Source organism: Galdieria sulphuraria (genome assembly GCF_000341285.1).
Source record: "Galdieria sulphuraria unplaced genomic scaffold scaf_37, whole genome shotgun sequence".
In the NCBI taxonomy this organism is placed as follows: domain Eukaryota; phylum Rhodophyta; class Bangiophyceae; order Galdieriales; family Galdieriaceae; genus Galdieria; species Galdieria sulphuraria.
The window spans coordinates 1-24,889 of NW_005178438.1; the positions used below are offsets into that span (position 1 = coordinate 1).

Here is a 24,889-nt window from a genome sequence, read left to right on the forward strand (position 1 = left end):
AATGGAAGGTTTTCAACTGCTATGCAAGTGGAAGAAGGAAATACACGAAGCGAACAAAGGGTTGCAGCATCCAGTTCTTTGTCTTCGTCATTTGATTGGAATACTTTCCNAAGAGACCGTTGTGGTCTTTCTGAAGAAGATGTTGCCTATTGTTTGCCCAAGCTGTCCTTCANAGGAANGANAGATTNGAGTGGCGNGACAACAGAGTTTCTTTNGAAGTGCGGTATCGATAGTCCTTCACNAAGATTGCGAATTATGTNAGGAATACGACAGCTTTNAGCAAAGTAGCTTTTATGGACTAGTTTGTGGTATGCCCATGATTTCCCTGTAGAAGATGATGGAAGCCTTATAGAAGTCGTAGTCCTAATAAAGACATGTAATTTTTGTTTTTATCTCACTGCAAAGTCATTACGAGCTTAGTAACTTGAGATATCTTGCCAATATGCTGAGGAAGCAAAAAGCTTCTGTTTAGTTGTTCTTTATTCAGATTCATCTACAAAAGTGTTGGCAATCTATTTAGATAAACTTGCACTTCTTTTACCGTTTGCAAATGTTAGTTACGCTTCCGTAGATATAGATTTCAATTTCCTTATCGCGTTTTGGCAGGATTGTTATTGAAAAATGTTCTTGACATAACTGACGAGGATGAAAGCATATAATGTCATCAAGATAAGTATATTCATTTTTTAGAGATCACAAGGCCAAACAAAGTTCACTGAAAGAGTTCAAATGTTCTGATACGCAGTAGGCTGAATTTGCATCTGTTGAAACACGAACCAGCACGCTGTTCATTGCCACACTTGAACTTCAAGTGAACTCGACTTTGAGGTAACTTCTTTAAGGAAGATGTTCTGAAATAACACTAAATATGAATAACATGACCCAAAGTATTATAGCTCACAAAAGAGCTTAAGGTTCCCTCTTTGTTATTTTAAACTTATTTTTCAATACTACTTATCCTTAGATAATGAAGAATCTGTTTCAAGCCATCTAAAAGCAACAATTCCCAACTTTTCATACTTAAGAAGACGATGGTTGAGTGTAATGTTTCAAACCGATACAACCCATATGTAGTAAACCGTGAAAGGGATGTTTTTCGAGTGACAGAAGAACTGTATGATCTTCGTAACAGTCGAAAGCAACTCAGGGGTTTAACATGTCCCCCATCTTTTTGGCTCTCGCAAAACTACGTTTTGTTAAACCTATTTGGAGTTGGTTCGAAGGTTTGTCGAGACTTTCCTGTCGACTTTTGCTTCGGACCTTTCGAGCAGAATCTTTTTGGAGAAGCTGAAAAAGGCTTCGTTGCTTTATGTAGATCAAAGGGAGTTGGAGCCCACACTTGAGAGGACTTTGTACTTTTTATTGTACCGATCAGCTTGTAATCAGATGGGTCTACAGTTTATGAAGCCTACAGACACATTCCTCCTTGTTCAAAGTTTCTAATTCCAGAGCTACGGAAGACTTTGGGCATTCCTTCTGATCAATATCTTGCTATAGCTTTTGATGAAGTTGGTGTCCTAGACGAAAGTCTCGACGAGTTTCATTTCAAAAGGACCCATGACGGTAGAGTTCTACCATACAACGACTTTTTCGGTATTATTCGTGAGTTGTGCGAAGAACCCTACTTGTTTTTTATTGTTGTTGGGAAAAGTGAAGGCTTCAATATATACAATTACGTAGCTTCAGTCTCAAGGGTTCAGTTAGTATTTATTCCTCTTGCGCCGCTTGAGAAACATAGTATCGTGGAACACTTGGAGAAAAGTTCTTCCTTTTTATTCACTGGGAGCCCAAAGGTTTCAGAAATTCTTTGTCACAAAGACTTCTCAACTAGTGAACTTGCAGAATTGTTGTTGGAATTGACTGGTGGTGTTCCTGGTTTACTTGTTCGAGCAATCAGTTACCTTTTGCTGTATAAATCATCCAACAACAATTTCTTATTATCTAAGAAAACCTTCTTGATCATAATGAATAGCTTTCTAGTAACAAATTATTGTGTTGCGCCATTCTTACCTCGTCTGATAAGTCTCAGTGAGCAGCGTAAGCGCTTGTTAAGAATGCTTACGTTATTATCTTTGTATCGTATTCGATTTGATTTTGATGAAACTGTGCAAATAAGCTCAAATTCTGATGTGTTTTTGTTTGATCTAGTTACAGATATGTGTCTCTATCGTCGATTGGTTATAGAACCAGACCGCAACGAACGCTATGAAGTATTGATTCCCAAGTTACTGATTAAATATATTGACCAAGGCGTAAAGGATGATCGTTTAGAATGGTTACTTTTACAAACTCTCAAGTCTCAATCTGTTGAATTCTTTTATGAGTCGAAATGTCGAATTTTAGAAGGTCTTATTGCGACACTGTTTTATTTACACTTTTCTCGGCATCCTACAAACAGCTCAATGTTTTCTACTCTTGGTCAATTGTCTCGTGTTTGGAATGAAATGAATTTACAATTTTCTTCCGAATCTGCTGCTTATTATATGAAATCTATACATTATACCAGAACTGTATCAGGAACAGAGAGAATGACATTTGGAAGCAATGATGAATGGGAAAGGATAGTGGAAGAAATGTTAGAATTTGAAAAGATATATATTCCATTTCATTCAACACTCCATAGTCCAGATATATTATTCAAGTTGCATGGAAGAACGAATGAGAAGAACTTGATGATGGTGGGTATTGCTTGTAAAGGAAGATGGAGTCGTAATGGTATTCGATGGAATGAAATTTTGGAAGAAGCTCACAAGTTTTTAAAACCAGTGCATGATCAAGCATTGACTAGTCATCCTACATGGCATTGTATGTTGATTATTATGAGTACTCAATTAGCAACCAACGTATCTGAGGACTTGAATCATTCTAGTCGTTGTTATTCATCTGGCGATAGTGTTGAAGATTTCGTGATTCCTCACAACTGTGAATTGGTTATTCTTTCTGAAGCCGATGTAGAAAACTTTATTGGCAAAGACATTTTATCGAATTTAAGGAACGCTTTCAAGTCTGTGGATAATCCACATTCGAGAAATATTGGCATTGCAACCCTACAAGAAATAGTTTTATCTCTTTCCAAAAATATTTAAGAATATCTTGTTTTAATATCTGAGAAATTTTCTAAAACAAATAATTTTCAAAAGTTGTTGTAAATCGGGGGCTGTTTTATATGACACTGTCAAAAACTATATCAAACTTTTGAAAAATTTATAATTCTGACCACAGTTGCATGGTTTGGATGATGCACTTGTAGTCACTAGTTGTATAATGCTTGAATTAAGATTATAACAATAATGCTAAAGGCTTATCTATTTTTCCGTTGAAAACTATATAATAGATTCGACTTTGGACAATCTTCGAAACTTGACAACTTGTATTCATGTTTGTCTTTAGTCTTCTACTATTTGTTTTGAGAAAGAATATGGGGTTTATTCTTATCCGATCAGAAGAGCTTATTGAAAGGGATTCTGCAATTCCAAGTTTGTTACTTTTTTACGATATATACATTTCAACTTGATGTTCTAAGGGTCTCATCACCAAATGAAGATGGTGGAGTATATCTCGTAAGGAAAGTTGAGAAAACCACACCGTATTGACCTTATTCCGTGTTATAGTTTTGAAAAGGTATTTTCTCCGTACTGAAGGATCTAATAACAAAGCACTAGACGAATTTTTGAATCTATTCATAAAACCAATGAAAAACTTAGCAACAACCAAACTTTTGCTGTCACTTATGTAGCATATGAACTCTTTGTGAAAAAGATTCACATTTCCAAAGTTTCAATACCTGTGTATATTATGAAAAGAATTTTCAAGCAAGCTTTCCAAACTGACTTTGCGCTGTTATCAATTCAATTATAAGGACATTTTGGAAGATTGATAATAATAATAATATTCTTAATGAATCTGTCTTACAAAATATATATGGAAATCGCTCACAAGACAACAGAGAATTTTTAAAAATGTTTTCCTATTTCAAAAGTTTTTATGGTGACCTGGTCAAATATAATCAGTTACAGTATACAAGATGCAATTAAACCCCACCCAATGGTTTTGGTACCACTTGATCTTTCATTAATATCCAGGTAAATCATACTAGTCTTGACTTTTCAAAAGTACTAAATACGACCTGTAGAGGTTTCTTGTCATTGAGGCTTTAAGGGAAAATTCGCCTCGACGACGACATATTGCCTTGTATACGTGGATTAACATGATGGGAGCTTAGTCATCAATTAGTGAAACTGCTGAACAAGGAAATATTATTTCATTTGTGTTTCAATATTTCGATGGGAATTTTTATGAAGGAGATGACATTCATTCACCACTCTCATATTTGTCTCTGATTGCATAGACCAACCGAATACAAATATTGTTCATGAAAAGGCATAGCATTATTTGTTACATGTAACACTTCCGGTCCGTCGGCAGTTTTTGGACCATAATGGAGAGATTTATCAGAAAAAGAATCAAGGAACAAGGTAGAAAGCATTCATATGCTTGAAAGTCTTCCTGTGAGAATGGAAAGAATGGAACCTATAGTATATACTGTGTTTTCTATGCTGCTCTTTGCTCATATCTTAAAAAATTTCTCTCTTCATTGGAAACGTACTTTGTTAGTAATGAAGTCATGTTCCTCTTTCAAAGTATGTCTCTTCTTTTCATTCCGGAGTATCAGGACATGTTACTGCGTCAAGAACAACATATCCTTCCAATGTATAAAGCATTCTTATTCAATGAAGATGGTATTTTCATTCCTCAACTAAACAATCAAGAGGACCCGACTTTGATACTTCGTGTACTAAAAACGTTACAAAGTCGACTAGTGAGTCATCTTTCGAAGAAAAGACAGAATCATCGCAACTGCTTTTACTGGAATCAAATGAGAGTTTTTCACTTGAGAAGGAGTTTCTGATATTCGAGCAAAAGCACAAAAAATTTCTGCTTCCAATATTACAACAAACTGACTTGGAAGCGAATAATATATCTGCTATTGAGCCTATTGGAAGTACGGAATATACCAATCAAGTTCTTTCAAGGGAGTTTAGAAATAATGAGAACCGCATATTGAAGAGCGGAATATATTATGATTATGGACAGCTTTATTTAAGAACACTTGCTCGTCGATCTGCAAGTGGCTCTGTCACGGAACGGTTAACGATTCCTTCTCGTTGTCAATTGAGCGTTTGTTCTATTATTAGCTTGAAACAATTTCTTGGATTGAAGACTTGTGACCGACTAGAAAAGAATTTTTGTAAACGATAACAGCGCTTCATCAGATTATAATTTAGTTCTCTTGAGTTCTGCATTTACATGCGTGGAAGCTATCATTTCGTCTATTTCAGGAATAGGTGATAATCTACCGAGCGACAACAGGATAAAGTAACGAAAGCTAGAATCGGTACAGTAATCAGAAATTCTACAAAGCCAGAATGATTATTTCGTTCTCCAGATACTTGCAAACAAAAGTTACAACATCGTGGCTTCAAAAACTGAAATCAAGACATTCATATCACAGAATCTCCTTCTGCTCTTTGCCTCTTGACTACAAGGACTTTATTTTTGTATACGAAAAAAAAGAGTTTACTGTGTGAAACAACGATCTCCTATCACAGGAGGATAGCTTTCTAAAGTACAGTTTTTCAAAAGTACCAAAACGAAAATAGTTGTGTGATAATTCTCCAAGTTGCTGTTGTTGTGTTTATTATGCTCAACTAACTTAGTGTGGACAATCAAAAGGGTAAAACTCAAAACAGCTTGCCTTTCGAAGGCTGTGAATCATCTTGTCAATTTTGAACGTGGCTGAGTTTCAACGGCAACACAGTTATAAACTTTAGTGGATTGCTGTAAATACTGCCATATATCTAGTCAGAAAAAATATTCAATATTCTTTTCTCTCTTAGAAACGGCATAGTCCACTAGTGAAACTTGTAGAAAGTATTCAGAAGCAAGGTGTGGAACAGACTAACGCTCTGCAAAGTAGACACAGTGAAATAGATAAAGCTGTTTCCAAACAGCGTTCAGAAATACCAGCGTTCACTATCTTTATGTATCGAAAAGGGTGGTTTTCATATCTTCGGGATAGCAGAAAAAATATGTGCCTCCTATTGTTAAAGAACTAACAGGCCTACTGTTGTTTATCTGCGCATTTAGTTACATGCTTCATCTAACTTTTGGAAACAACTTGAGCTTCACGGCCCAGTATATAAGCTCTACCGTAATTTCTGTTTACATTCTCCATTAGAAGAAAAAGGTTCGTGTTGAGGAAGAAGAAGGCAGGTAGGAAAAGTATACAAGCTACTTGGCGTGGAGCAGACCATCTTTTGACTTGCTTTCTGAATCGAGAATTTTCCAGTTTATTCCTTTTGTGTCGTCAAGCAATCTCCCCCTTAGTAACTGTTTTTTGTCAATAGAAGTCTTCCCTATTTCACAAGAAAATATTCCAAAAGTCGAAGTTGTGTTCAAAGCTAGTACAAGTTCTGTCCTCTTTCGGATTATTTTTATTTTACACCGAAGACTTGAACATGAGACTAACTTAAAATCTCTCGTTCTGGAAAAAACAAAAGAAATATTTTCTTAGGATGAGGTGCGGAAAAAAGCATAAGAGACCAACTAGGCAGCATAGAAAGAATAAACTACAGAATAAACATTGGTGAACAATGTGCCCATTGATCGTCAGCAAGAAAATATATTTGGAAATTCCATTTTTTTTAAAGATCAACTGCCGAGTCAAGAGTGTACCATTCTATTCACTCTATAGGTCACTTATAACGCTTTGTGGAGCAACTTTGAAACAAAGGATGGGAAAGGTTAAAAGTTTCACAACATAGTTACGCTTGTTGAATGAAAATATTTAGAAGAAATGGCATGATATGTTTCATCATGGATTTTCTCAATTTGAAGCAATGCAAGACCATTCTTTATATATCGGACTGTAAGAAAACAAACAAATCTTATCATCAAATTCAAATACTTTCAACGAGATCATATAACTTTCATAGAGATTAGGGATTCATCATTGCTCCACAACATAGGTGTGATATTCATCATTTTTCGATTTCAGTCTAGTCATTACGTTTCTTATCACCTGTATTCCTTTAGCAACATTTCTTTCCATTATGCCTTGAATACCAGAATTCATAACTTCCTTTACTTCTTCAAGAGTTCGTCCTTTTGTCTCCGGAAAGATGAAAAATAGGACGACCATAAAGAATGCAGTAAAGCCAGTGTAAAGTCCATAGACTCCCTTTACTCCAATAGCATCTACTTGCCTGCTGAATGTGAATGTAGTCACAAAGGCACTTGCAAATATCCAAAATGCAGACCAAGCTGCTCCGATGCTCCTAACTTCGGTTTCATACAGTTCTCCTGCCATTACCCATTGAATTGCTGAAATTCCAATATTATTAAACGCCCCATAGAGAAGTAATCCAATTAGGTAAAGTTCAGCCCTTTCACTTAATTTCGATAATGGCACGTAAAAAGATGTTAAGGATAAAATGATAGCAATAATTTGAGGAGGAAATGTATACATAAGAAGAGGTCTCCTTCCGACTCTATCTAATAAAAAAAATGGAAGTCCTGCCCAACATGTAGACCAAAAGTTAATGGGAAGTAATGCGTAAACAGATGTTGTAACTGTAAGTCCTAATTTTTCAAGAATAGTAATCATATAATAGCCAATGGCAGTAGCTCCAGAAAATTGCGAGGACATCCCTAATACAGCACCGATATAGAAAGGAGTTCGAACTCGTCTATTTGTAAATATTAGCTTTATAGCATCTGAGTAAGTAGTTCGATTTTTCAAATCATCCTCGACGTCATCTCTCATCTTCTCCAATTCAAAGCGAGAAATGGCATTGTCGAATCTCAGTCTACTCCAAGAGGAAACGAGCTGTTTTTCTTTCTTCCACATAATGAGCCATCTAGGACTCTCAGGAAGAATTAGAAGACCACAAAATTGGATCAAACCAGCCAAGAACTCAGCGCCTGCCATAAATCTCCACTTCCAAATAGGTTTTACTTGAATAAAAATGCTAGCTACCACATAGGCTGTTGGTGAACCAGCCATTTGAAACCAGTTAAAAATACTTAGATGTCCGCCTCTTCCATGGGCAGGTGCACATTCAGCAACATATATTGGAATGTTCATAGCTTCTAATCCCATTCCAATTCCTAACAAATATCTTCCTCCTAAAAGTACAGAAAAGTTTTTGGCGGCAGTTTGCATAACAGAGCCTCCAAAACAAATTGCTGCTGATATTTGCAGGGCTCTTTTTCTGCCAAGATACTCACCAATTGGAATTGCACTATAGGTTCAGTAAGTAACATTCTTACGAAATTCAAGATGAAAACTTACAACACTGTTCCAACGGCAGTAGCAAGTGAAAATGCTGAAGCAATATATGACCATTGATTGTCATTCAAGTTCAAATCAGGCATAGCAAATACTTCAATGGTGGCTAAAATTCCTTGGTCCATACCCATCATAATAGAGCCAAAAGCAACAAAGAATAGCAAGAATTTCATAGTTGCTGTCAAATGCTGTTTCTTGAACAAATCTTCATGGCATACTTTACCCCCATTTTCTAGATGAGATAGAGTCTGCTCTTTAGGTTGCTCAACCTCACCGGTCATTTCGTCTATCCCCATAGGGTCCTGTGATTTTTCACCGTCTATGAATCCTTCAACAAAGGCTGAACTGTTAAGCTGAGGCATTGAGACCAACTTATCGTTCCAAAAGAAAAAAACAAAGTATTGGCGAAGACAGGAGAAACTCTTTATTTTATAATCCTCACTATCACCCTCTTTATCATCCTTATGCTATATGGTAGTGGGAGGAGTAATGATGCCGATAATAGGACATCTTTTTGGAAACAGCACTTTTGATCATCAAGCCTACTATGCTATTGTCTATGAGACAAATATATTGAGATCAAATGATCATTGCTATGTGATCGTTTTGACTTGACCATTCGCAGGGACATGAACAATCCTCATGAGCAGTTTGCAATTTATAGCAAAATGAGAGATACACGGAAAGTTTTGTTACCTTTCTCCATTTGGTTTCTCATAAGGCAAAGGTAAGTCTTCAATATACAAAAAAATGTTTCTAAAAGGTAAGGCATCCATAAGAAAGAAGCTTGAAAGGAAACACTAAAATAAAGCTACCACATAGATACAAAACACGTGCTTGATAATTTGTGATTGAATACTGTAACAAATATTAACTTGGCTATATGCTTCATTAGTACAAAGCTGTTTAGTGAACTTTCTTGCAAATTTAGCTGCGTAGTTCCGCTCTTGTTGTTGCTACTCAAATACGACAAGATGAGCATGGTAGATAATACGTTAAGACGTCATTCTACTGGAAAGGAAAGTTTAGAGCTTTATACTGATCCATAAATCGCATAGTTACTGGATTCAGTTTTCTGGCAGCAAAACTACTTTTTATGCTTCAAAGATCAAATTGATTGTATTTGAATTCTCAGGTCTTTCCAATGGACTCTCTCATCATTTTATTAAAGCCATCCTAAGGTAGTCCAAAACTTAAAAAAGCCTTCATATGCAAGTCAGATTAAGAATTGAATAATTGTTATCAACGACCGCACATTTCGAATAAATTCTACGAGGATATGCATGTTTAGCCAGAGAGACTATGCTCCTTTATTCGCGAGTCCCATCCGAATGGCAGCATTCCAGCCTGCGATGTTACAAAACAATCTAGAAATAAAACGAAACCCATCTTCCGAAAAAAGATGTCATATGGTGAAGCTATGTTGAGGATCACAGAAATTGGAAATATCCTTAAAAAATACTATTGCCCACTCTTTCTCAGAGATACAGAAAAATAAGTTCTGCGAAATATCAAGCAAATCTAGTTTCATTTTGACTGCATCTTTATCCTTGTAATATCTCTAATGATAATAAAACTACAATGCTGAAGATCAAACTCCAAATGATAAACTTGACAAGCTTGTAAAACATGTTTCAACAAGTATCTTGTAGGAAGAAATAATGTCCAAAGTAGCCTCTCTTTCAGTGTTTAGAACCAAACTTGTGACTAAAGCTTATTGCTATGTATGACAACAATACGAATTCGAGCTCTTCTAAAAATTGTTCTTTCTTCTTTTCCCTTTATGACCCAAAATACTTTCAACTAGTGTAATTTTCTTCTTCAATATTCACTTGTTGACTACTTGTAGGACCAAAACCCCGGTTTGAGAAGACTGAAGACTCGAAAAGAGAACTTCAATAAAGGACAAGATGCGCAAAGCTTACAGAGACGACAAACAGTTTACAAGTGGCGATCGAGCGCCTTTGCATTTCCAGATCTATAAATAGGCAGCGGATAGCTGAGTATAAAACAAAGTTTTGAAAGAGGATTCTCTTTGAACGTGTGCTTCTTTCGACGCATCAAAAAGCTTTAAAGATCACTCGCTATATATATAAATATATAAAATATTTTCAAAAACGGTCTGCACCGCTAAGGTAAAACTCCAAAAATCTCTAGAACTATACCGACTTGTTGTTTTTTTTGAGCTATGTTTCCACCAGGGTCAGTTGATTCCTAAAGTAATATCATATCTGCTCAGTGAATAAAAAAACAAAGAGGTTTAAAATATGAAAAACAGCTCAAAGGAACAGCTACACCACTTGTATCTTCTTCTTCACAAAGAGTAATCCTCAAGTAAACTATTTGTACTTCTAAATAACAAACAATCTTCTTTGCGATTCATGAAGAAAAATTTTCTCAAGTTCAATAACTGGTCACATTAACAAGCAAAAGGATTGATGCTGTACCGTAGATCTTTTGAAACTGTTCTTCAAGTCTTAAACCCAAAGCACTATAGCTGAAAGATATGCTTAATGTTACACATGAACTTAGATGTCTGTGTGTGTTTAGGATTCTTGAAATAACGAGACAACTTTTCAAGTCATTTGGACTCTTTCATGTTGGCCTCAATCGCTGAGAAATACAACTGAAAAAGGAAAATCTTGGTTGTCGTTTTCGTAAAGTGAGACAATGGTTTGATCTTCCGCGTTCCATCGAAATCTTTCGAAACTTTGAGAGCTGACCATTTTTTTGGGTGATTGATCAGGCGTTTTGATAATTAGAAATCATTCGTACACTGCATATTTATCATTCAACTGCATTCATTCATTCATTTATTGTCTTTGTCATACAAAACAAATGTGAATTAAATTCAACTATCAAGTTTCTTGAGAGAGTTTGGAAGATTCTACCTTTCTTTTTCCAAAAGTGAACAAGTATTTCAGGTTATTCCATGCATCCACAATATTCTTATGAATAATGAACGGCAATCCTCCTTCCATAATTTCTTTAACTTCTTCCAGTGTCTTGCCTTTAGTTTCCGGGAAGATGAAGAATAGCACGATCATAAAGAATACTGTGAATCCTGTGTACATTCCGTATAGTCCTTTTACTCCTACCGCGTCAACCTGCTTGCTAAAAGTATATGTGTTGACAAAAGCACTAGCAAATATCCAAAATGCTGACCATGCCGCACCTATACTTCTTACTTCTGTTTCATATAGCTCACCAGCTTCAACCCATTGAATAGATGAAATTCCTATATTGTTAAAAGCTAGATATAATAAATATCCAATGAAATAGTCTTCAGCTCGCTGACTTGCTTTTGACAATGGAATATAAAATGAGGTCAAGGAGAATATGATTGCAATGATCTGAGGAGGAAAAGTATACATAAGAAGAGGTCTTCTACCAACTTTGTCCAATAGATACGAGGGTATGGATGCTATAATGGCGGTCCAGAAACCAATAGGAATCTCTGCATATACAGCAGTTTCCACATCTAGTCCCAGGGTTTCCAGGAGTGTCGTAAGGTAATATCCAATGGCAGTTATACCAGAAAACTGAGATGCCATGCCCAAGGCAGCCCCTATATAAAATGGTGTACGAACCCTTCGATTGGTAAATATAAGTTTTATAGCATCCCACTAGGTTCTCCTTCCTTTAAGATCATCCTCCACTCCTTGAACCATCTTATTATATTCATAGCGAGTTACCGGGGAATCATATCTAAGCCTTCCCCAAGCTTTCTCAGCCAAGTCCATTTTACCTTTCATTATATACCATCGAGGACTTTCTGGTAGAGGTAACAGTCCCATAAATTGAATAAATGCTGCTACACACTGAGGAGCCATCATAAATCTCCATCTCCACGTGGTCTTCACTTGCAAGAAAATTGCGTTTATAAGCAGTTGGAGCTCCAGATTGTTGAAACCAGTTGAAAAAGTTCAAATGTCCTCCTCTTCCGTATGCGGGTGCACATTCTGCTAGATATATGGGAATGTTCATTGCTTCCAATCCCATTCCTAGTCCCAGTAACAGCCTTCCGGCAAGCAATACAGGGAAAGTATTTGCTGCAGTTTGCATTATTCCACCAGTAAAACAAAGAGCGGCAGATATTTGTAGTGCTCTCTTCCTACCTAGAAACTCTCCAACAGGAATAGCACTAGAAGATAACGAGAGTCAATGAAATATAAAAACAAATTTAAAGTTTCTTACAAGAGAGTACCCCATGCTGTAGCCAAAGAAAATGCTGAAGCAACCCAAGACCAATGAGCAGATGAAATATGTAAATAGGGCTTGGCAAATATCTCGGCTGTTGTCAGAAGGGACTGATCCATTCCCCCATCATGATTGAGCCAAATGCAACGAAAAATAATAAAACGCGGAGTAGTGGTGTTAGAGGCTCCTTATGAGTCATTAAATATTCATCAGTCACTTCATTTGAATCCGTAATTTCTTCTTTCTCTGAAAGTAATTCTTGTACTCCATCCGTGGTATCTTCAGTTTCCTCCTGTTCTTTTCTCTCCGTTAAGCCCTTTACAAAAGAGGTAGAACCTAACGCGGGCATTTATAAGATTTCTTATCTTGCAGAAAGTCGAACAATTAGACTACAGTCCTCAAAAACAACCAATAATTCATCATGAAGTGTGTTCAACTTCTTATTTTAACTTACTTCCTGTCCTTTAGACACGATATCGAGCTATGCTTGATCAACGAACTCTTTGAATGTCCACATGAATAGCGACATGATCCCGTCTTTGTGCTTTTTATCCCAAGAGAACTTTTCTTCATCTGAAATTGCTGAATCCAGTCTATTGGAACGGCCTTCAGATCAAGAGTCGCTAATAACATCTTGATTTCTTATCTCCTTCAGTCTACAGGACAAAGTCAACTGGGAACATATTTCGCCTATTTGAATGACCGTCTCACAGACCATAAAGATGAAGGTGCTATATATATGCAATAAGACTTGGAGCAGAATTCTTGTTGTTGTATAGAAAATGTTTGCCCGTCCGAGTAACGAGGAGCTTACTTTGGATAGAATAAACCAGTTTTGTGGATGGAAAAATCTTAAACCAAAGAGTCACGTGGTTCCTTCTAGGAAAGGGACCACTCTTTGTGGCAATCTGTGGACTCAGGTGGATAGTAACTGTGTGAAGTTGGAAGTTTTTTCTAGTTCAGAACGAATAACCTTTGATGAAGCTATAAAAAAATCATATCAAGCAACTCATGTTGGTGAACAGTTTGGTCCATCATGGTCTACTCACTGGTTCAGGCTTTCCTATATTATTCCATCCTATATGGAAGGACAGGAAGTACACTTGCTATGGGATAGCAACTCTGAGGCTCTCGTATGGAGTTCCAACGGCCATCCACTACAAGGGTTGACAGGTGGAATAGGTAACATGGTAAGGTATGATATGAAGTTATCAAATGCAGCAAAGAAGGAAGAAAGTGGTATATTATTCATAGAAATGGCTTGCAATGGTCTCTTTGGCAATGGTGCTGGTGGCACTGAGGAACCACCCGATCCTTGTCGAAAATTCCAATTGTCTGAGGCTGCAATTGCAGTATTTCGAAGAGATATTTGGAACATTCTTTGTGATTTTACTATTCTAAAAGACATGATAGCTTTTCTACCAAAGGGCAATCCATGGAGGGAACGTGCATTGGTATTAGCGAATGCAGTCATTAATGAATTTTCATTCCATGATAAGAAAAAGATTGTAAAATGTGAAGAAATTCTACGAAACTTTTTGAAGCAGAAAAATGGAGATGGACAAGCCATGATTGCAGCAGTTGGACATTGTCATATTGATACAGCCTGGTTATGGCCTTATGATGAGACTATTAGAAAATGTGCTCGGAGTTGGGCTACACAGTTGACAAACATGGAAATGTTTCCAAAATATAAATTTGCATGTAGTCAAGCACAACAATATGAATGGGTGAAGAAATATTATCCCCAACTTTGGAGTAGAATCTCAGATAAAGTGAAGAATAATCAATTTATACCTATTGGAGGAACATGGGTTGAGATGGATTGTAATCTGCCTAATGGAGAGAGTCTCATAAGGCAATTTCTTTTTGGCCAAAAGTTCTTCCAAAAAGAATTTGGAGTCAGAACAAAAGTATTTTGGTTACCAGATACATTTGGATATGCACCACAGTAAGTAACAGCTTTTTTGAAGACAATTTTCTATTCTGAGCAACCAATTAGACTTCCTCAAATCATCAAACGCAGTGATATGTCTTATTTTGTGACCCAAAAGATGTCTTGGAATAGGGTTGGTTATCAACATTTTATATTTATATATATTATAATGCTAAGATTTCTCATTTATTTAGTATAACAAATTTCCTTATTCATCCTTTGTGTGGGAAGGTCTGGATGGGATGGTAGCCAAGTTTTGGCGCACTTTCCTCCGGCTGATACATACAATGCTCTTGGAACAGTTGATGAAGTCCTCAAATCTGTTTCAAACAATCACGAAATTGGTGTTTATAACAGTTCTCTTATGTTATTTGGGCACGGCGATGGAGGCGGTGGGCCTACTCCAGCAATGTTGGAGAGTCTATCTCGTATGGAAAACATAGCAGGTTTGCCTAGAGTCAACTTGGATACAACGCCCACCAAATTCTTTGAGGAAATGGAGAAACATAAAAATGAGTTGCCAGTATGGTTGGGTGAGCTTTACCTGGAGGAACACAGAGGTACTTTAACAAGTCAGTCATTTGTGAAGAGAGACAACAGGAGAGCAGAAGAAATGATGAAGGAAATTGAAGCATTGTATTCAATATTGTATGCCTGTTATGATGTCTCTTATCCTCATGAGACTATTAATCAGTTGTGGAAGTATATTCTGTTGAACCAATTCCACGACGTTTTACCTGGAAGTTCCATTGGGGACGTTTACAAAGACGTAAGAGTATATTACAAGAAAATCTTCGAACAAGGAAAACAACTTTTAAACAAAGGATTGAGTTTATTCCATTCAAGTCATAATAGCTCCAACAATGGTTCTAGCAGCAAACTTCAGCTGAGATTGGATACTTCCAGTATTGCACTTGTAGATACTCAAGTTGTTTCTAACGGCCATGAAAGTCCTGTCTCTTTAGAAGAAGGCGAAGACTCTATAAAAATGTCGAATGGGAAGATAGATGTCGTGCTGGATAAACATGGAAGACTTTGCTCTTTAAAAAGTCGAGATACGGATAGAGATTTCATCGCTCCAGGTCATTTTGGAAACAGTCTTGTGCTTTATGAAGATGTTCCCACTGCATTTGATGCATGGAATATTGAATCTTATTCCGATGACAAGCCTTTACCTATGCAACAACCACCGAATTACAAGATTCTATCAAAAGGTCCTCAGGAAGTTGCAGTCCAGTTTTCTTATTCACTTGGGGAGAATAGCACTCTTGATCAAGTCATTAAGCTCCGTGCAGGATCCGATATGCTCCAATTCAAAAATCAGTGTTACTGGAATGAAAGCTTCAAAATGCTACGTGTGGAATTTCCTACAAGTATTCGTTCAGAAAGAGTTGCTTATGAGACTCAATTTGGATATGTAATGAGACCGACTCACCGCAACACATCTTGGGATGCTGCCAAGTTTGAAGTTTGCGGACACCGCTTTAGTGATATATCAGAACCTGGTTATGGTTTAGCCCTATTGAACGACAGTAAATATGGACACTCTGCAAAAGGAAGTACACTGCGGCTTACATTATTAAGATCACCAAAGAGTCCAGACAAGGAATGCGATATGGGATATCACACCTTTTCTTATGCAGTGCTGCCACATACTCCTGAATTTCCATGTGCGCAAGTATATCGAGCTGCTGATGATTTAAATAGAGAATCGAGTCGAGAGAGTGGATGGACTTGTTCTACAACAGAAGGAAAGCCAAGTTTTAGTATTTCAGTAGAAGCACAAGATGGAAGAGATGGTATTCTTATATCGACCCTTAAAAAGGCTGAAGAAGAAAATGCTTTGATTCTTCGTATATATGAGTCGCTTGGCCGTCACTGTTCTAGTGTTATTCGACTTGCTCAACAGTTACCGTTAGCTGAGGTTAAAGCAGCCAACTTGTTGGAAGAGGAAGAAAGTCAAACTACAAATGATTCTGCCGCAATTTCCAGAAACAATCGTAACATACAAGTCACTTTAAGGCCATTCGAAATTGTTTCTCTCAAGTTGAAACTCAGTAGTGGATAATTATTTGGATGTTTTTTCGAGGGTTGTTTTTGTAAAAGTTTTATTTTCATTTGATTTGCGTTTTTAGTCGAATCTGTTTCAGCTGTTATTGCCACCGTTTGGTAAAGAGACATTCCTTGTCCAACAGGGAAACGCTATGTGATAAAACATCTAATTCAGCCAAACGACACAAATGTAAGTTTTCATAACAAAAGAATGCTTAAAAATGTTGCTTCTTGGAAAAAAAGAAAGCTATCTCCATCCAATAAGCTGAATGGTAACTTTTCCTCAGGGAAAACAATAACCAACATGAGAACGCTAGATTTCGATGTAACTTGTTCTTTGTCAATGAAATCACAGTAGGTCATCAAGTTGTTTCAACAACAATATGGATTCAATAAGCAATTGACAACACATTTTATATAAAAAACACGACTTTATTAGAAAAACAGACTTGAACCACATAACAAATGTCCCAATATTTCAAGAAAGAAAATAGACATATCTTCTGGGTGAGATTGAGACAATTCCTCGTTGTAGGATACTGTAATAATAATAATCCGAAGGCAAACTATTATTACTAGTAAAATAGTTGTATAGTGGACGAGACAACAAAACGTAATCGGACAAGTCAGGGAAGCGAGTTCCGTTCTCTTCGTCCGGTCTATATAAATCGCCCGTCCTCACATTGACAGCACTTCCTGTTTCAAATTCTGTACAAGGAACAAACTTGCCGCAAGGCGTCCATATATCTTGTCTGCAAAAAGGACAAAGATGATCACCTCGTTGAATAACAAGTAGGCATTGTTCACATAAATTGTGGTGACAAGGAAGTTGATGAGCTGCTATTTCGTCAACGCAAATTCCGCAAGTAGATTCTTCAATTGAAGGACGAACTGCAAATAGGCTAACCTGAAACTGTGTAGTGAAACGAAAAAAATAGACTGAAAAGGAAAAAGATTGCAATTGATGTAGATTATATATCAGCTTTTCCGAGAAAGTTGTTATCTGCGGTAGTTGAAGAGGCAGTAGGCAAGGATGAAGTTCGACTACCAATACTTCACGTAAATATCGAGCGCCTTGCAAAACGAATACATGGCAACGAAAGAATCATCTTGCAAATTCACTTGCCGTCCAAAAAGGAGCAAAAGCATCAAAGCTAATACGAAATAATTGCAAACTCAGAAAATCAAAACTTGCTTTCAATGATATTTGTTTCGTTTGACAGAATTCTAAAATATAAAAAAAAATGAGGTATTCTCCATTGATCACATAAAGAAGCATGAATAGAACCAAGAAAAGCCTTGTGTAGTATTCTCAAAAGTATCAATAGTTGCTCATTGGAAATTTTGTTGCTATTCATCGCAAAAAACTCAACTCGTGAAATCAACTGAAGACAAGTGACTAGTACAGTCCAACTCTTCGATAAGTCAAACATATCCAAGTCTATATAAAGAAATGATGAACCATATCCTTTTTGAAAAAGAATAGATAACAACTCAAGTATAGAAGAACTATCCTTATCATCAACTTGAAGGAAAAGTAGTCTTTTAGCAGATAATGTTGGCACTGTTTTCAAAAAACTCTTCAAAGCTTCACAAAGTTGAGAAAGCTTTGTCTCTGAGCGACATATCACAACATGCTCAAACAACTTTGGATATTCCGTAAAAAATACTTCAAGGTGACCAAGTAGACTTGAACGTGTCCAAGGGAGGTTAAGGTTGACAAACTTGCAATCTTCTAACAACCAACCCCTACAGCTATCATCGAGCTTATCAAGAAGTTGAATAAAACTTGGAACAGTTCTATATTCAAAGTTTGCTGCTTCCAGTAGAGAGTCTCTACCAGTTATACACTTAAAAATAGCTTCTCTTAGAAAGTTGGAAACCTCAAAGTTGAAAACGTTTGTAGAGGACTTGATATTTGAAGTTTCTTCGCAACTCAAAGGTTGCATCTGATTCAACTCCGAGTCAGAAGTTTGCGTCTTTTCAGACTGAGTACTTTGAATGATAGTTGGACTGGCATTACACTTGTCAGTTTCCATCAATATGAAGAAGAGTGACGGGGACATTCTTATGAGAATTGTTTCGTTGTTGTTTTTATTTGTATTCAAATAAGCGAATAGACTTGGCAAGTTATTTGAATAATTTGAAAGTCTCATTTTGGTTTGCTTGTATATGGTTATTGTATAGATAGTTGAAATATCAATAGCAGGTCTATTCAATGTCAATAAGTGAGCTTGTTTGATAAACATATTACAAAAAGATATACAAGTCCCTACCAACAACTATAAATACACAATTTCCCTCTTTCCAAATTATGAAGTATTGTGAATATTATAAGAGCCGTCCCCTTCAAGGATTGATTGTAAAAGAGTGGACAGTTTGTAGCAGCGCCTTTGTTATCGAAACCATTGAGAAACTTTTGGCTAGTGTAGGAAGACGTATATCTTCCGTTGTCTCTGTACGTTACAGCAGCTTTAAATGCTTTTTGTTGTCTTCTTATGCTTTTCTTCTAGTCCTCGAGCTATAACGTAGCTTACCGTTGTCTGTTGGTAACTTGTGCAACTCATCCCATGGATTCACAGTCTGGCAAGGGGACGAGTCGGGAACCACAGAAGAATGAAGTTGAAGACGAGGAAGGTTTTCAAAAAGTTGTGAGTGAGTGACTAGTTTGGGTTTAAGTAGTTACTTTTGGTGTTGATGAGTGTTTATCTTGTAGAACGAAATAGAAGAATTGTGAGAAACATTCCAAATAACGCAGGTCCAAGAGGACGAGGAAAGAGTACTGGCCAGGGTAAGTTGAATAGAAAAGACTGTATGGTTATGAATGGTTATGATAGACAGAAGACCAACCTTTGGTGCTCAACAGAACCAGCCTTTAGATAGAGGTCGTTCTAATAATAGAAGTAGTCATAACAGGACAGTTCGTGAGTTGAACAGAGGAAATGGTCGCCCCTTGCCTGAAATGGGCCATTCAAAGTTCCAAGATAGAGGTCGTGTTTCCAACTCTAGTCAAAACCACAGAGTTGGTCGTGGAGGTGCCAATGTATTTGGCAACTCTAGTTCAAGAACTGTGAAAGGCAGTCGAGAAGATAAAGAAGCAACAGATAGAGGATATCCAAAGTCGAAAGGTTTCAACAGAGGTGGAAGAGGAGGTGGAGATGGAAGAGGAGAGGTAGGTGGAAGAGTTCGTAATATGGAAGGAAGAAGAGGAGGTTTTGTTGGTGAAAGTCATAGTTCTTTGAATAATAGACAAGGCAGAAAGTTTTCAGGTCCTAACAACGAGTTCTCACGAGAAAGAGGAAGAGATAGCAGAAATAATGCCAGAGTAGGTGATAGAAGAGGAGGAGGGAGAACAGACTCTTCTAGAGGAACCTATAACTCACGAGATAATCGCTTACAAAAGGGAGATAAGTTGAGAAACGATAAAGGACGTTTCGCTAATGATAGAAAAGATTCCGTTCGAAAAAGGGAAAGCGATGGCAAAAATTCCAAGAAAGTCGCTGCAAAGAAGGAACGAGGAGTTGCCCCAAAGTTTACGGAAGACTCCAAGCACAAGTTGACATTTTATTTGCCATTCAATAGTCGTTATCTTAGAGCCTGGGTTGATCCAGGAAATGAGTTTCAAACTCCAAAGAGAAATGATTCAGGCATTGTGAAAGTTGCTTTTCGTTCTACTGATATGGAGATGTTACAAAATGAAGAAGGTATTGTGGTTACCAATGAAAAATGGACGGAGGAGAGTCCATCCGGCAAAAAGATTGAACTGGTTCGCGTATTATTACCTTCGAATATACGCTCAGTTTATGAAATTCAACAAAGTGGCGAACCCACTCCGATTGCAAGAAAAGTGAAGAAAGCCTCATTTGTAGTGGATCCAGGTCTGATTGTTGCTTGATTTGTTTATTTCTTTCTTAGTTGAGACAATTGGGAAGTCGTATGTTCAACTGTTGAAGTAACCTTGATTGTCTGGAATATACAAGTCATACTGGCAAATAAAGTTGCGTTCCCATACCAGAGAGTTAGTGACCGGATAAATTGGCAACTACAGTGTCTAAACGTTCAAGTAGCTGATGAACCCTTTCGTGCGTTTTCTTTCGTCGAGACAATAACTGAGTTATTTCCTTTGCTTGGTCTTGTCTTTTTTCACGAAAGGCTTTTGCAGCACTCTCTCTAGACACCTATTCGGTCTGTTATATATATTGAGTAACTCTTATTCCTTCTTACTTCCAACGCGTCCACTTGTAGAGCTACTTGTAACAAATACTCTTCTAGAGACTTGCACTGAGATAAGAGCTGTTGCAATTCTTTCTCATTCTTATCACACGAGGAGGATATATCGTCGTGAAGTTGAATTTCCACTTGGAAAACTTCCTTTTCGAGTTTTTCCAAGTTTTCCGACGTCTCATCCAGTCTTTGCTTTACAACTTGTAAATCACTCATAGGAAACTTGAATGATTTTAGCTTTAACAACACAGTTCATCAATAGAATTTTGTATATGATAATGTTTGTATCCATTTTCTGTACTATTCATATATATATATTATAATAACCAGATGTATATCAAAGAGATGCTTTCATTGGTGACTTTAAAAATAAACAAAATGTATGGATACCTGCATATAATGATCTGTTGAAAAGATAATAATATCATTCTTCTGAACAAGGATTGTTTCTATCAAGCTTATATATATATATATATATATCTTTAGCTATGTCATCCATCATTTTATCAATTCAAGTGAGCCTCCAACAACTAGAAAATATTGTTACAGCGTATCTATCTCCCCTATCCATGTAGTACTCTAGCAACTCAACTCAGTTCGTCAACATTGACCTGCATATATAAATGTCAAGATATGCTAGACATGGACAAATAATAAGGGTTCAACTAGTCTACTGGTCCAAATGTCTCCCATTTCCGCAATTCTGTATGTCACTTGGACACAATTGCCAAATGAAATCGACGATGCATTTTCGCACCCTCATACAGAATGGGAAGACTTTGAATGGCCATCAAGAGGGATTCCAATGGACAAGCCTTCTCCGCAAAGGGGTTAATCAACTGAGTTATGCTGTGAGTGAAGGAAGCTTTGTGTTGGATTGGGCGGTGTCCAGACACGATTGGCTATACTTTAAAAGCGGAGGGTTTACACTAAGCTACATATTCATTTTGAATTCGAGTTTTACTCAATTGTACACGGCTCTGTTGGAAAGTCAAACAGAGGAATAAGTGTATATCAAGAAACCACAATATATGAAAGTAGAAACTTCTATGACTGAACCTGGAGTTGAAGGGGGAGGATATGTTGAACCTTCCAACGCTATAAATGGAAGCGCTTCTGATGGACTGGACAATGCAGGTTTGACTGTGGCAAATGGAGTAAACAGTTACACCAAGCATAGTGAAGAAGGTTCCTCAGGCTCAGAAGAGTCTCCCAAAAAGCCAGACTTCTTTTCGAGGACCAAACTGAGCGACGAAGAAATAAAAAGTAAGCTAGTAGAAGATGGGACTCTCAGTAAAAACGGGAGATTGAAGCTGTTGGGCAAAATCCCTTATCGCAAGCCTACCCAATTTGAACTTCGGAAGCTAGAAGTAGAAGAGAGACTTGGCAAGTGGTATGAAATTCCAAAATACAACGTAGATAGTCAAGAGTTTGATAATGAGGCATACAATAAGTTAGTGGATGAAATCTATGAAGAGTTCGGTCAGCATTCGGGAAGAGTGGGAGTTTCTTTTCAGGATTTAACAGTCAAAGTTCCTGTCTATACAGAGCCTCCCATAAAAACTGTGTATACTGCAACAAAGGGTCTTTTACTAAAGCCACTAAAAGCTGCTTTTGGTTTTTGTAATCCCCTCAAAGGATGTAAGCCTGACAAAGGAGATACTCATGCTATCTTAAGTAATATTTCTGGATATGTTCTTCCTGGAGAAATGTTACTTGTGTTGGGACCTCCTGGATGTGGAATGTCAACCTTGTTGAATGTATTGGCCAACAATCCAGATTCAGATTTTGAGATTGAAGGACAAGTTTTGTATGGAGGTAAAGAAGCTGACTCTTCTCTTCAGCATTTTGTAAGGCTGGTTGGCCAAGAAGATTATCATATTGCATCTCTTTCAGTTCGAGATACACTTTCATTTGCTTCTGAATGTTGCATACCGGACTTTATTCCATTTGCAGAACGTTTGCGAAGTGATCGTTTGAAGCTAGTAGCGAAAGGTCTTGGATTGGATCATGTGTTAGGAACTCCTCTTGGAAATAACAAAATTCGAGGCGTCAGTGGAGGAGAAAAGAAGAGAGTCACTATTGGTGAAATGACCATTGGAAAGAGAGCTCAATTGAACTTATTAGATGGCTTTACAAGGGGACTTGATGCTGCAGTGAGCTTAGATATCGTTCGTAGTATGAGAAATATGGCAGACCTTGATCAGCAAGTGTTTATTTGTGCAATGCAACAGCCTTCTGAAGAGATTTATCGTTTATTTGACAAAGTATTGCTTTTAGATCAAGGCAAGTGCCTATTTTTTGGAAAGACAGAAGATGCTGTTCCTTATTTCCGTTCGATTGGATACTTGAAGCCTGAAAGACGTATGACTCCAGAATTTTTAGTTTCCGTATCTGATCCTCGAACTCACAAGTCAGCCCTTATGGAAGGATGGGAAAACAAAGCACCATCTTCCATCAATGAATTTGAGAAATGCTTCCGTGAATCTAGTTACTTTGCCAAGGTTGTTCGAGGATTTCGAGAAGAAGAACATAGCAAAATGATACCTCCAAAAGATTCAACTCCTTCTGATATTGAACGTTATTATCATCGACATGCACTTCAGCCATTGCAACGTCAAACGCAATTATTATTCAAACGACAATTTCTAATGGAAATTAAGAATAAGCCTGCCTTGTTAACACGTTTCATTCGTTATGTGATTATGAGTCTGATTATGGGAGCTTTATTTTGGCAGACAAGTACGGATGAAGCAGGTGCCGGTGTATTTCCGGGTATTCTGTTTATTTCTATTATTACGATTGGTTTGGGTTCTATGAGTACTTTGCCCGGTATATATGAGACTCGACAAGTATTCTACAAACAAAAGGATGCCAATTTCTTTGACCCACCTCCTTATATACTTGCACAAACTGTAGTAGACTTTCCACTTACCTTTTTAGAGTCTTTGATATACTCGGCTATTTTGTATTTCATGGCAGGTTTGAATTCTGCCGATGGTGGAAGAAAGTTTGGCTTCTTTTTATTTGCAATGTGGATAATCGATATGGCTATGAGTACTATGATTCGTATGATTGGAGTTGGAACGAGATCTTTTCATGAAGCTACTGCAGTTGCTCCAGCTATTATTATATTAAATGTTGTATTTGCAGGCTTTATTATTCCTCGAAATGATATTCCTGGTTGGTGGATTTGGCTTTATTGGTTGAGTGCTTTTAATTATATTCTTGATTCCGTCATGATCAATCAATATGTGGGACTCAAGCTCTATTGTTTGAGTAGCGAATTTGTTCCTAAACTTCCTACCCCTTTTGAATCCTATGAAACATGTCCTGTAAGTACTGGAGTTGCTTATTTAAAGGAGCGTTATGGTATTTTTACTGCAGTTTATTGGAAATGGTTGGACATTGTTATTGTCGTTGGATTTTATTTGTTTTTCTTATCTCTTTCCGCTTTGGCTTTAATGTTTATCCGATTCTCTACCAAAGCTTTTATTAGACCAGAAGGCTCCTCACCATTGGAAGAAGAACGTCTTGAACATTCTTTAAGAGTTAGTCAAATATCATTACCACGTTTAGACTCCCAAAGCGTCTCCACATCTCCTCAAGGCAATGATGAACAAGTTGTAGTCAACCCAAGAATAGAACAAGATGCTGTTGATATGTCTGTATTGAACAATGAAGTTGGTACAGAAGAAGAACAACAAGATGCAAGAGTGGTAGATAGACAATCTACTGAAAGTAATAGAGCGGATAGTTCAGTAGCTATGAGAAGTTTTGCAGCTCATGATATTGGTTTTCGTCCAGTTTATATGACTTGGACCAACTTGAGCTATTTTGTGAAGGTTTCAAGGAAGTATGCTAAAGAAAAGACTGGTCAAGATACCAACGAATTGCAACTTCTACATGATGTCAATGGATACGCAGTTCCAGGTAGAATGATTGCGTTGGTTGGAGCATCTGGAGCAGGAAAGACTACTTTATTGGATGTATTGGCTCAAAGAAAGACACAAGGTCGCACTTTGGGACAAATTTTACTGAATAAGAAGCCTATCGATCGATTCTATCGAAGAATTGCAGGTTATGTGGAACAATTTGATATACACAACGAATACGCTACTGTAAGA

At 37.2% G+C, this 24,889-nt stretch overlaps 11 protein-coding genes across 11 annotated transcripts in view; 5 read left to right on the forward strand and 6 right to left on the reverse strand.

Annotated features, from left to right (window-relative positions):
* Window position 1: 1 nt before the first annotated feature.
* On the forward strand, window positions 2-386 carry Gasu_41400 (archaeal ATPase; the record flags this gene model as incomplete). Its single annotated transcript, XM_005704755.1, has 1 exon — window positions 2-386. A coding segment is annotated over one exon (287 nt), but the record flags the coding sequence as incomplete, so codon positions are not given.
* A 614-nt stretch (window positions 387-1,000) lies between these two features.
* Gasu_41410 (archaeal ATPase) lies at window positions 1,001-3,171 on the forward strand. Its single transcript, XM_005704756.1, has 2 exons — window positions 1,001-1,311; window positions 1,387-3,171. Exons 1-2 carry the CDS (start codon window positions 1,032-1,034, stop codon window positions 3,084-3,086), a joined length of 1,980 nt encoding a protein of 659 aa, XP_005704813.1. The 5' UTR covers window positions 1,001-1,031; the 3' UTR covers window positions 3,087-3,171.
* A 2,508-nt stretch (window positions 3,172-5,679) lies between these two features.
* Gasu_41420 (uncharacterized protein) lies at window positions 5,680-6,680 on the reverse strand. Its single transcript, XM_005704757.1, has 2 exons — window positions 6,530-6,680; window positions 5,680-6,473 (listed from the first exon to the last, which is right to left on the reverse strand). The coding sequence occupies exons 1-2, from the start codon at window positions 6,594-6,596 to the stop codon at window positions 6,292-6,294; spliced, it is 249 nt and encodes an 82-aa protein (XP_005704814.1). The 5' UTR covers window positions 6,597-6,680; the 3' UTR covers window positions 5,680-6,291.
* Window positions 6,681-6,898: 218 nt separating this feature from the next.
* Gasu_41430 (MFS transporter, SP family, sugar:H+ symporter) lies at window positions 6,899-8,860 on the reverse strand. Its single transcript, XM_005704758.1, has 2 exons — window positions 8,354-8,860; window positions 6,899-8,303 (listed from the first exon to the last, which is right to left on the reverse strand). The coding sequence occupies exons 1-2, from the start codon at window positions 8,710-8,712 to the stop codon at window positions 7,010-7,012; spliced, it is 1,653 nt and encodes a 550-aa protein (XP_005704815.1). The 5' UTR covers window positions 8,713-8,860; the 3' UTR covers window positions 6,899-7,009.
* A 2,258-nt stretch (window positions 8,861-11,118) lies between these two features.
* On the reverse strand, window positions 11,119-11,910 carry Gasu_41440 (MFS transporter, SP family, sugar:H+ symporter). Its single transcript, XM_005704759.1, has one exon. The coding sequence runs from the start codon at window positions 11,902-11,904 to the stop codon at window positions 11,209-11,211; it is 696 nt and encodes a 231-aa protein (XP_005704816.1). The 5' UTR covers window positions 11,905-11,910; the 3' UTR covers window positions 11,119-11,208.
* Window positions 11,911-11,947: 37 nt separating this feature from the next.
* Gasu_41450 (MFS transporter, SP family, sugar:H+ symporter) lies at window positions 11,948-12,670 on the reverse strand. The gene is made up of 2 exons (XM_005704760.1): window positions 12,548-12,670; window positions 11,948-12,494 (listed from the first exon to the last, which is right to left on the reverse strand). Exons 1-2 carry the CDS (start codon window positions 12,667-12,669, stop codon window positions 12,095-12,097), a joined length of 522 nt encoding a protein of 173 aa, XP_005704817.1. The 5' UTR covers window position 12,670; the 3' UTR covers window positions 11,948-12,094.
* A 640-nt stretch (window positions 12,671-13,310) lies between these two features.
* On the forward strand, window positions 13,311-16,715 carry Gasu_41460 (alpha-mannosidase). Its single transcript, XM_005704761.1, has 2 exons — window positions 13,311-14,501; window positions 14,718-16,715. The coding sequence occupies exons 1-2, from the start codon at window positions 13,333-13,335 to the stop codon at window positions 16,552-16,554; spliced, it is 3,006 nt and encodes a 1,001-aa protein (XP_005704818.1). The 5' UTR covers window positions 13,311-13,332; the 3' UTR covers window positions 16,555-16,715.
* Window positions 16,716-16,935: 220 nt separating this feature from the next.
* On the reverse strand, window positions 16,936-18,590 carry Gasu_41470 (uncharacterized protein). Its single transcript, XM_005704762.1, has 3 exons — window positions 17,827-18,590; window positions 17,661-17,765; window positions 16,936-17,612 (listed from the first exon to the last, which is right to left on the reverse strand). Exons 1-3 carry the CDS (start codon window positions 18,575-18,577, stop codon window positions 17,017-17,019), a joined length of 1,452 nt encoding a protein of 483 aa, XP_005704819.1. The 5' UTR covers window positions 18,578-18,590; the 3' UTR covers window positions 16,936-17,016.
* A 240-nt stretch (window positions 18,591-18,830) lies between these two features.
* Window positions 18,831-20,561, forward strand: Gasu_41480 (uncharacterized protein). The gene is made up of 4 exons (XM_005704763.1): window positions 18,831-18,996; window positions 19,052-19,193; window positions 19,255-19,329; window positions 19,376-20,561. Exons 1-4 carry the CDS (start codon window positions 18,853-18,855, stop codon window positions 20,431-20,433), a joined length of 1,419 nt encoding a protein of 472 aa, XP_005704820.1. The 5' UTR covers window positions 18,831-18,852; the 3' UTR covers window positions 20,434-20,561.
* A 50-nt stretch (window positions 20,562-20,611) lies between these two features.
* On the reverse strand, window positions 20,612-21,030 carry Gasu_41490 (uncharacterized protein). The gene has a single exon (XM_005704764.1). It carries the CDS (start codon window positions 20,976-20,978, stop codon window positions 20,709-20,711), a length of 270 nt encoding a protein of 89 aa, XP_005704821.1. The 5' UTR covers window positions 20,979-21,030; the 3' UTR covers window positions 20,612-20,708.
* Window positions 21,031-21,780: 750 nt separating this feature from the next.
* Window positions 21,781-24,889, forward strand: part of Gasu_41500 (ABC transporter, ATP-binding protein) — a 7,061-nt gene continuing 3,952 nt past the window's right edge. Inside the window, exon 1 of the mRNA XM_005704765.1 lies at window positions 21,781-24,883. Coding sequence (XP_005704822.1) covers window positions 21,794-24,883 — 3,090 coding nt within the window. The 5' untranslated portion in view covers window positions 21,781-21,793. The remainder of the gene's footprint in view (window positions 24,884-24,889) is intronic.

Bases quoted from the DNA above. Each gene is read 5' to 3' on its own strand.
- Gasu_41410 (XM_005704756.1), top strand. From the start codon at position 1,032: ATGGTTGAGTGTAATGTTTCAAACCGATACAACCCATATGTAGTAAAC. The intron at 1,312-1,386 runs GTAGATCAAAGG...GCTTGTAATCAG, and splicing joins AAAAGGCTTCGTTGCTTTAT to ATGGGTCTACAGTTTATGAA.
- Gasu_41420 (XM_005704757.1), bottom strand. From the start codon at position 6,596: ATGCTTTTTTCCGCACCTCATCCTAAGAAAATATTTCTTTTGTTTTTT. The intron at 6,474-6,529 runs GTTAGTCTCATG...GAAAGAGGACAG, and splicing joins TCCAGAACGAGAGATTTTAA to AACTTGTACTAGCTTTGAAC.
- Gasu_41430 (XM_005704758.1), bottom strand. From the start codon at position 8,712: ATGCCTCAGCTTAACAGTTCAGCCTTTGTTGAAGGATTCATAGACGGT. The intron at 8,304-8,353 runs GTAAGTTTTCAT...CTGAACCTATAG, and splicing joins ACTGCCGTTGGAACAGTGTT to TGCAATTCCAATTGGTGAGT.
- Gasu_41440 (XM_005704759.1), bottom strand. From the start codon at position 11,904: ATGGCATCTCAGTTTTCTGGTATAACTGCCATTGGATATTACCTTACG.
- Gasu_41450 (XM_005704760.1), bottom strand. From the start codon at position 12,669: ATGGATCAGTCCCTTCTGACAACAGCCGAGATATTTGCCAAGCCCTAT. The intron at 12,495-12,547 runs GTAAGAAACTTT...GTTATCTTCTAG, and splicing joins ACAGCATGGGGTACTCTCTT to TGCTATTCCTGTTGGAGAGT.
- Gasu_41460 (XM_005704761.1), top strand. From the start codon at position 13,333: ATGTTTGCCCGTCCGAGTAACGAGGAGCTTACTTTGGATAGAATAAAC. The intron at 14,502-14,717 runs GTAAGTAACAGC...TTGTGTGGGAAG, and splicing joins ACATTTGGATATGCACCACA to GTCTGGATGGGATGGTAGCC.
- Gasu_41470 (XM_005704762.1), bottom strand. From the start codon at position 18,577: ATGGAAACTGACAAGTGTAATGCCAGTCCAACTATCATTCAAAGTACT. The intron at 17,766-17,826 runs GTTCTATTCATG...TTTATATTTTAG, and splicing joins ACTACACAAGGCTTTTCTTG to AATTCTGTCAAACGAAACAA. The intron at 17,613-17,660 runs GTGAATTTGCAA...TCGTTTTGCAAG, and splicing joins TGCTCCTTTTTGGACGGCAA to GCGCTCGATATTTACGTGAA.
- Gasu_41480 (XM_005704763.1), top strand. From the start codon at position 18,853: ATGAAGTATTGTGAATATTATAAGAGCCGTCCCCTTCAAGGATTGATT. The intron at 18,997-19,051 runs GTACGTTACAGC...CTTTTCTTCTAG, and splicing joins GTATATCTTCCGTTGTCTCT to TCCTCGAGCTATAACGTAGC. The intron at 19,194-19,254 runs GTGAGTGACTAG...TTTATCTTGTAG, and splicing joins AGGTTTTCAAAAAGTTGTGA to AACGAAATAGAAGAATTGTG.
- Gasu_41490 (XM_005704764.1), bottom strand. From the start codon at position 20,978: ATGAGTGATTTACAAGTTGTAAAGCAAAGACTGGATGAGACGTCGGAA.